This window comes from Gymnogyps californianus, chromosome 2, assembly GCF_018139145.2.
Source record: "Gymnogyps californianus isolate 813 chromosome 2, ASM1813914v2, whole genome shotgun sequence".
NCBI classification, from domain to species: domain Eukaryota; kingdom Metazoa; phylum Chordata; class Aves; order Accipitriformes; family Cathartidae; genus Gymnogyps; species Gymnogyps californianus.
The window spans coordinates 49,838,318-49,847,133 of NC_059472.1; the positions used below are offsets into that span (position 1 = coordinate 49,838,318).

Genomic DNA, 8,816 nt, shown 5'->3' on the forward strand with positions numbered 1-8,816 from the left:
TATGATCAGTTATTCTCATTTGTGTCTGGCTCAGTGTTCACAAATACCTCCCTTAAACCTAATTGTATTTTAGCTACAAACTATAAAGTTTGCCTCTTAGTCTCTGCGGGAAGCTCTGAGCACCTCGTATACTCATTTCTTTTTTCTCCCCCCTCCCCCCCAACTCGTTTAGTAATCTTTGAGATGCTTGGTACAAGTGCATGTGTTTTAGGGATACATATCTCACAGGAAAATGTGGTGTCTGTTATAGTAAAGTTTTGCCTGACAGGACTGATGGCTCCACATACAAAATATTCCTAGATCTTAATCCAGACGAAAGATAAGCTTGCTGCTATTTTGTGTTTTTTTGAGAACTTTAGGGGCAGAAAGAACTATGAAAGTTCAAAGCACAGTTGTTTCATTCTTCCTCTTCCATAATGGAATTGTGTATGAGCCACAAGATATCTCTGACAGGAGTACCTCTGCTAAACTCGCAGTATTCACAAGGAATCCATATGTCAACGCTGGCTTGTGAGGAATGTAGCAGTGGTGATTTGCCCTGAATAAATTAGATAAGCCAAAAATTCATGACTCCACTGGGAGGTGAGGGATTAGTGGTGCCTATCTCTGGAGCAGCTGTTTTAAGCACAAGTGATGAATCAAGAGGTTTATCTCCACTGCACAGAAGGTGAAGCACCTCATCAGCAAATATTTCCTGTCACTTGCGGCCAGCCTGGGTAGCCTCTCCACTGGAAGCTCCTGTAGGGATTTGTTTAGCTCACCAACATTACGCTACACAGCTGCTATGATATCAGAAAGTTGTGAGCATATTTACATGTTAGCTCAGGTAGCATAGTAGTAGAGGAGTCTGGCCATTCTGAATTCTGCTTTGCAAATAGACTTCTAGCGCAAAAAAGTTAGGGATAATCCCTCCTTTTGGCAGGCTTAAGAAAACTTGCACGTACATGTGTAAGTATAGTTCTATATGTTTTTACAGCTAAAGTGAAGTAGTAATAGCTCCAGGCTTCACTGGCTTGCTGAAGATAGGAGTCATGCAAACTTTTCCTCATATTTCAACTACATATCAATTCTGAGCCATCTGCCACAATCATGGACCTCAGCTGAAGAAATCCTTCTAACTGTGCCCAGTTATGTGAAAAACTTGATATTTTAAGCAGATGAGGTTTAGGCTGAAACTATGTGTTACCTTTTCAAAGACTCACACATACCTACAATCCAAGTAAGAGGATGTTTGTTTTATAGCCCTCCAGTATTCAAGCTGCCTTCATCTAAATATCTAAATTAAGAGGCTGATGTCCATGTGCTCCCTGATCAATATAGAATCAGAAAGTGAATCAGAAAATGAACCTTGTCTCAGAAAAGCCTTTCTCTGTCTGTTTTCTATAGAGAGATCCTAGGTAAACAAGTAAGGTCTTGAAATTATATGGTCATTATAATACAATCCTCACATAAGAAGCAATGTAAAGAAATATATTTATACAGTGAAATAAAGCATCTAGTGTTCTCAGTCCATGCTGAACTTTGGCACTGATGAACACATCTAGTACCAAAGGACTGGGATGTAAGCGAAGATGCAATATACTCCAAGCATATATTTCAAACGCCTGTCATTTCATCATTGGGGGGCCTTTGCTTCTTCTAGTGGGCAAGTTTCTGTGAGTATGTACTGCAGAACCCCTGTCTAGCTTGATCAGAAAACACAAATGCTCTGTCCTTCTAAATAATTGTTTTTCATAAGTTTCATCTGCAAAAAAATATTTCAACCTGTTCTTGTCTTAAAGAATGACGTTTTTATCATCTTTGAATATCCATGTGTTTGCAGAGGACCCATATTAGCTATTTAGTATAATAGTGCTGAGAGGGTCCTCAGGGCACTCAAACCTGCAACAGTCAAGTGCAAGCCACAGTAAAAAGCAGAGGAGAGTAGGCTGCCAGGTGATTCATGCAGTTGCTCCTAAGAAGCATCTTAGAGGACTATTTCAGGAAGCGTGTTTTAGGACAGAAGACATATTAGCTAGATGTTGAGAACCAAACCATACATTACTAATACTTACAATGTATTTATTTGGCAGCACAGAAAATCACGATAGAATATTTCTTTCCTCCACTATTCTTTGTCCTACATTTTCTGTTGGGCTCACTTCATTTTATTAATCTTGTTAGTAAAAATGAAGATCCAGCACTAAAGCATTTAGGAAACACAGCACTGTCTGCACTGCAGGCCATTAAATCTTTGTAAATCAGCCCTGGAATATCATCCGTTCCAATACATCATTATCTTTTTGCATGGCGGGTTGCTCTAATTGCAAACTGTCTAGATGAGATCCCACCCGTGCATTGTAAAACCACCACAAAGCGTAATTGGATGAGTCTTAACCATTCTTGGCAGTAGTCAATCTCTTCTACACCAGTGGCTTGTGAAGGTATTAAAGGAAAGGACAGCTTCAATGTGTGTTAAAGAAGGTATTGGCTACTTACTTTTACAGTGAGGAGAAATCCTTTTGTGGATGGGGAGGAGCAAGCAATCTCCAGCAATAAAAATGTCAAAAAAAAATCCATGAACCCATTAATGACTCAAAATGCCTTTTGTTTCAGCAGCTTCACTGAGTTGCCTGCCAGTAACCAAACACCACACTAACAGTCTGTGAAATTCCTTTTTTCCTTGTATTTAAACTAATTTTTAAATCTGTCTTCAGTTCCTGCCTAGCTAAAGGGAGACAGAGGTGATGTGCATACTCTTCTAAATTGGACTCATGGCCATTTCTTAAACTTCCTTTCAAATGTGGTAATGCAAACGGAGAACAAGGCACTCTGCATAATTACCGGCAAGGGTGCAACACTTCACTGGATTTTAATTCTCAGATGAAATGTACACAACCTGCTGCATAGGTTGTCAGCATGTCTCAAGGACAGCTTTGCGTCTGTCCAACGTGACCATGGAGTTCATCTCACATGCCAGGCAGCTGGTTCCCAAACTTAGCAGCTCTTTGGAAAGCCATGAATGGCCATCCCAGCACTTGGATGCTTGGCTCAAAGAGTTTGGTAAAGACTGTTTGCATGGGAAGATCTGGATCCAGAGTTTGTGACTGATACGGGATTACCTGCGTGCTGCCTGTTGTTGGTGTATGTTCAGGCATTTTCCAAAATAATGGTGCTCAGCAGCTTGTGGGGTGGACTGTTAGGAACGTAGATATAAATGTTTATTGCTTTTGCAAGTTTCTTCTTTTCCTGTTCCCGCTGTGAAAAAAATCAACATAACGTGGAGATGTTCAGATCTTTAAAGTGTCATAAAATGGGCATTGAAAAGTCACTGGCACCAAGAGGAAGCCAAAGAGGGCACCTCACTTTGTGTAAGCCTGGTATCATAAAACATTAAAATCCTTTCAGAGTGTGTAGCTTTCAACTCTCTCATGCACATAAGAGTGGTAGCAGCTAAATATGCCAGACTGACAGGTAGTTTTGCTTAAGATATATGGCACTATCTATTCAACAATTTCTGTTAGTTTCCCAAGAAAACTTTCTAGTTCAACATTTCTCATCAAAAGTAAAGCTTGATTCATCCCTTCGTTCATCTCACCTTGACTAGCTACTAACCTAGTTACTCAGGCAAGTGTATAGGAAGGTTTGATCTCTTCTTTTTTTTGAGTTGGAAAACTTCCATGGCAATGTAACAGCCATTTATGCCTTTGAAAATTATCACTATCCACTCCCATTCTTAGAGGAAGTTACAGCCAGCATTTACTGCAAGCACACTATCCCTCGTGGAGCTTATAATAACATTTATTAGTCAATACTGTTGTATTCACTATGGGATATGTGTCTCAATGAGAAGGGGAAGTGGAGAGGGGAAGCAACTAATAGTATTTTACATATTTAGATAATTTTTTTGTCCTCAGAACTTCCCATGTCATTGTTTTTCCCCTAGGTATTTTTTTTTTTTTTCCCCTTCTGTTTGGGGCTTTTTTTTCCCCGATAGATTCTTTCTTCTTTTGCCTCATCTTGCTTGGAGGGAGCCCCTTTCAAGTGACTCCCACTGTGCATGTGTTGTTCCTTTAGGGTGTTACCTGAGATTTCTCTGAATAGTTCTGCCCACCCTTCTCTGAAGTCTTTAATCCCATGAAAAATCCTTCAGTAGTGGTTCCTACAGCTGCATTCACAGTTTCTGAGACTGAAATGCAATCCTCTTCTGGTATCTCCTTGGGTTATCCCCTGAGGTTGGTCCTGGATCCCAGGCGGACTGTTTGAAATGGAACAAAATCAAGACCACACACCTTTCAGTCTGTCCTTTTCCCTCCTGGCCTGGTGGAACTGAGGCATCTTCCACTAGTTCAGGATGGCAGGCTGAATTCAGAAGGCTGAACTTTCCTCTGAAGTGTAGGGCTCGTTTTAGTGGCTTTAGTTTGAAATTCAGATGGTTTAAGTGTCTTTGCACTGAAATATCTCCTGAAATAGACAGCTAAATTCAGATGACATACCATGGAAGTCACGAGGTACTGCTGCCCTCTCTTGAATTTTCTCTGTATTGGGGAACACCAGTACAGTCACATACCACTGGAGACTGTCTTCTAAATTATAAAATTCCCCAGAGCCGCACCGATGAGTTTACAATCTTTGGTTACTTCAGCACTGTACTATAACTCTATTCCTACTTCTGTTGAGCCTGGTATTGTGTGGTTGATTTCTGAGTATCCCATATTTTTCATTGTCACCTTTTTAAGTTCCAGGTTTTCCATTTAAGGTCAAAGCATTTAATTTATTTGTAAGTCTGTGGTTCTGCAGTAGCACTTGTAAGTCGCCATTCACTGGGATGCTGAAATTCCCATTAGGCTAATAGTCATCCCCTGTTTTACTATTAGTACTACCTTCTGTTATTACACACTGACTATGCTCCTGAATTCTTTCTGTCCTAGGGCAGAAGGGATAAATCTCTAGGCACATGCATTTCGTTTGTTTTAAAGAATGAAATATTAGACAACAGAATTAAAAAACCAAATAACATTAGAAAAACTGACATCGAACTGAAAGAATTCAAGTATCCTTTTGCATCTCTAAAAACACCAACATGCCCTCTCTCACAGATGTACAAGTCCTGCATGCCTCTGTTCTTTTATTTGCTTTCACCAATACAAAAATCATTTTGCTCAGTTCAGTGAAAACAAAGACCTAATCGTCAGTGGTTTGCAGCAATACAGAATAGCCTGATCCCCTAGTTTTGTTTTTGTCATTGGAAATTATTACACAATTATAGGCTAACTTTTCTTGGAACTGCTTGTTTTTCTGTAGGCTTTGTTTCAAACTGCAATCCAAATCGTGTTCCATGCATTACCATTTCTTACATTATTCCTCTGAATTTTTAACAGCCTTATTTGAGTCGGCCTATGAACTTTCCCATCCCCCCAAATCCACACTTATGGTCTGCCAGTCCACAAATCAACTTTCCAGTAAATGTTTAATCAGTTTATGGCAGAAGACTCTTTTTATGTAGGTTTCCAAAAAAGTTAGACTTATGAAAGCAGTCAGGCAGTCTGTGCATGTATGTCCATCTAACCGTTTGGCTATCTGATATTTGCAACAGTATGTTTAAAAACCTATTGACCAGCATCCCCCCTCTCCAGAAGTGTAATGAAAATAGGCAGCTGTATAGATGTCCCAATGCAGCAGGCTTGCCTACTGACAGGCAAAAAAATCTACAAGCCTTAGTAGACACACAAGAATCCACTCTGGAATGAGAGAGCGAAGTACCCATACTGCAAGAAACTCTTCGGTCAGCTTGCATGATACAAGACCCTGAAGAATTTGACGGCACAGATCTGAGCTTTGCCATTTCTGCAGCTTGTGGATTGCACAGTGGCTGGGGACATTAAAAGAGATGTTTGGGAGGAAAGTCTCATCTTTTCACATTCTTTGCAGGGTCACTAGTTGATGTTTAGTTAGTTGATGTCATTAATGTTGATGTTTAAGTAAGTCAGATGGAATAGGCTCTAAAGGCACCTTTTTTGCCTTATCAGCTGTGAAAGCAGCTAGCTCAGGTGCAGGCATCTGTGTTGCAAACACCTGTATGTGCATGCAGTCCAATGCATCCCACTTCCATGATCTATCTGTAGGGGGACAGGAATAGGACCTTTTTGGAGGGAGGATTTCGTCTGTCACTACACCCCGCTCAAACCCACTGATGTCAGCTATTTAGGAGCCCTAGGTTCATCCCCTACCACCACTGAGGGACAAGGCCTGCTCCAAATCACAGCAGTGGAAGCAGATCCAGCAGCTCTTAGTGTGACTGTGCCAGTGCGCTCCAGAGAGCTGTTAGTGGCCATGCAACTCAACCAGTGCTGTGGCGGCGGAAAATGTGTTCGGTAGAGAAAAGCACCTGGGCACCCCTACCAGGACTGTCAGCCTCCCTGTGTGAACCTCTTCTGATTTCTTAAAAAGGTGTGGCTTAAACTGTTTATTTTTGTAGGAAGACCTACTGTGTGCTAACAGGTAAGCTTCAGAAGCATGTATTTCAGTAATTAGCCCAGCTTGTTACTAAATTAGATGTATCGATCAAGTGGTTCAAAAGAGACTTTGTAGTACTAAGTGTGGCTTGGTTGCAAGTGTGCACCACCATCCTTGCTGCTGTTGCAATGTGAATGGGCTGGGCTGGGCTGTCGCTGCGTTGTAAGCTCTGCTCCTTTCCATGTCTGCAGGATTTCACGCTCCCACCTCCGGGGATGCCGAGGAGAGCAGCGTGGAGCAGGAGCGTTCCTCCTGGCCTCAGTAAGCATGAGATGGCCGTCTCGGGCAGCAGGCGCTGGCGGGGCAAGGCTGACCTTTTCGGTGTGGTGGCTGCCTCCTTGGTGAGCCAACTGTCTGACCAGCGGAAGATGAGCAAGTCACCTCTCAGCCGGTTCGGAGGGGTGTATTTACCTCCTGCACTGCACCCTTTAAACAAGACGTTAGTCAAGGGTGGCAAGTGGAAGGATGTGGATAGTGCCCAGGAAAAGCGCAGGTCCTTCCTGCATGACTTCTGTAAGAAATACAACAGCAGAAAGAAGCTGCGAACCCACCTCGTGCACTTGGTGTCAAGAATTTATGTGGAGGACAGGCACAAGGTCCTGTACTGCGAAGTGCCGAAAGCAGGCTGCTCCAACTGGAAAAGGGTCCTCATGGTGCTCAATGGACTCGCCACTTCAGCACACAACATTTCCCATGACGATGTGCACTATGGAAAGCATCTAAGGAAACTGGACAGTTATGACCTAAAAGGGATATACACACGCTTGAACACGTACACCAAGACTATATTTGTACGTGATCCTATGGAAAGACTGGTATCTGCCTTCAGGGATAAGTTTGAACATCCAAACAGCTATTACCATCCAGTATTTGGGAAGGCAATAATTAAGAAGTATAGACATAACGCAAATGAAGAGGCATTGAAAACAGGATCAGGAGTTAAGTTCAAGGAGTTTATCCAATATTTGTTAGATTCCCATCGCCCCGTAGGAATGGACATTCATTGGGAGCAAGTCAGTAAGCTCTGCTTTCCCTGCCTCATCAACTATGATTTTATAGGAAAGTTTGAAACGCTGGAAGAAGACGCCAATTACTTTTTGCAGCTGGTAGGCGCTCCAGCCGAGCTGAAGTTTCCTAAATTCAAAGACAGGCATTCCTCTGATGAGAGAACGAGTGCAGAAGTAGTGAGGCAATACTTAAAGGAATTGTCTAAGGAGGAGAGACAGCTGACCTACGACTTCTATTACTTGGATTACTTAATGTTCAATTATACATCACCAATTGTATAGCACCAGAATATCTTCAGGCTTCTATTAGATATTTATCATTTTGGGATTCAAAACAACTACTTTGATATTAGCCCTGAAAGGAAACAAAGTTACTGTTAAGTGGCGTTTTCTTGACTTAGTGGGGATTTTATAAGCTAGAGTGACATCAGTTGACATTAAATTATAGGAGAATGCACAAAAAAAGACCTGTAAACAGCATAAATTGCACTAAAATGCCTGAAAAAGCTGCTTTTACCATTATGGATTATACTGTGGAAGCGGTAGCGCAGCCAGCTGTTGCATTAGCTTACCTAATGTTCTTTTAATGGTTTAAGAAAAAAGCATTCAGAGTAGCATGATTCTTTTTTGGTGTGTCTGCTTTAGAAATTGTTTTTGAAACTGTTTTTGAATGTATTTTTTACTTTCTGTCACTTATTAATAAAGAAGCATTGGTTAATTTTCTAAAATGTTTGCAGCGTTCTCAGTTGCAAGGCTTGGTTGTTTGATTACCGTTAAACTATAGCTGTTTTTAGACCTGATGATTGTTTTTTATTGAAGGATGCTCTTGAATACAAATGCATAAAACTACAAATAACACAGCAGCTCAACTGTTGAGCAGAGTAAATTTGGGTAGGCCTGTAATCTGCAGTCCCGGTCCACTACCCCATTTTGATTGATGCACTAGATTTGACAAACATGACCCTTCTTTCCGAGAACTGCCACATACATTAAAATTAACATTTTAATTTACAGTGGAGTCAACCACATGATGCATACTGTCATCCCAATATTCAAGATAGTCTTCATCTTTGGTAATAGGGCAAAGTCTTAGGGTAGTAGCTGTGGGACATTATAATGTCTGTACTGAGAAGCAACTTCATTGCAACTGCTGTGACCACTCTTGGTCTGCCAATGTCCGATCATCAGCCCAGCTCCCAGCAATTTGTTACACAGAAGGTGTGTATGCCCGTTGCCACCCAAACTCATGGACTGGTTTTGTCCCCAGTTTTGCTGTCCTTCCTGCCTTGTCAGCAGCCAGCAAACCCCAGGGGT

At 41.6% G+C, this 8,816-nt stretch overlaps 1 protein-coding gene across 1 annotated transcript in view; it reads left to right on the forward strand.

Moving 5' to 3' along the window:
- CHST9 (carbohydrate sulfotransferase 9) overlaps positions 1-8,185 on the forward strand; it is a 94,639-nt gene extending 86,454 nt beyond the window's left edge. Inside the window, exon 5 of the mRNA XM_050892229.1 lies at positions 6,687-8,185. Coding sequence (XP_050748186.1) covers positions 6,687-7,784 — 1,098 coding nt within the window. The 3' untranslated portion in view covers positions 7,785-8,185. The remainder of the gene's footprint in view (positions 1-6,686) is intronic.
- The last annotated feature ends 631 nt before the right edge of the window (positions 8,186-8,816 follow it).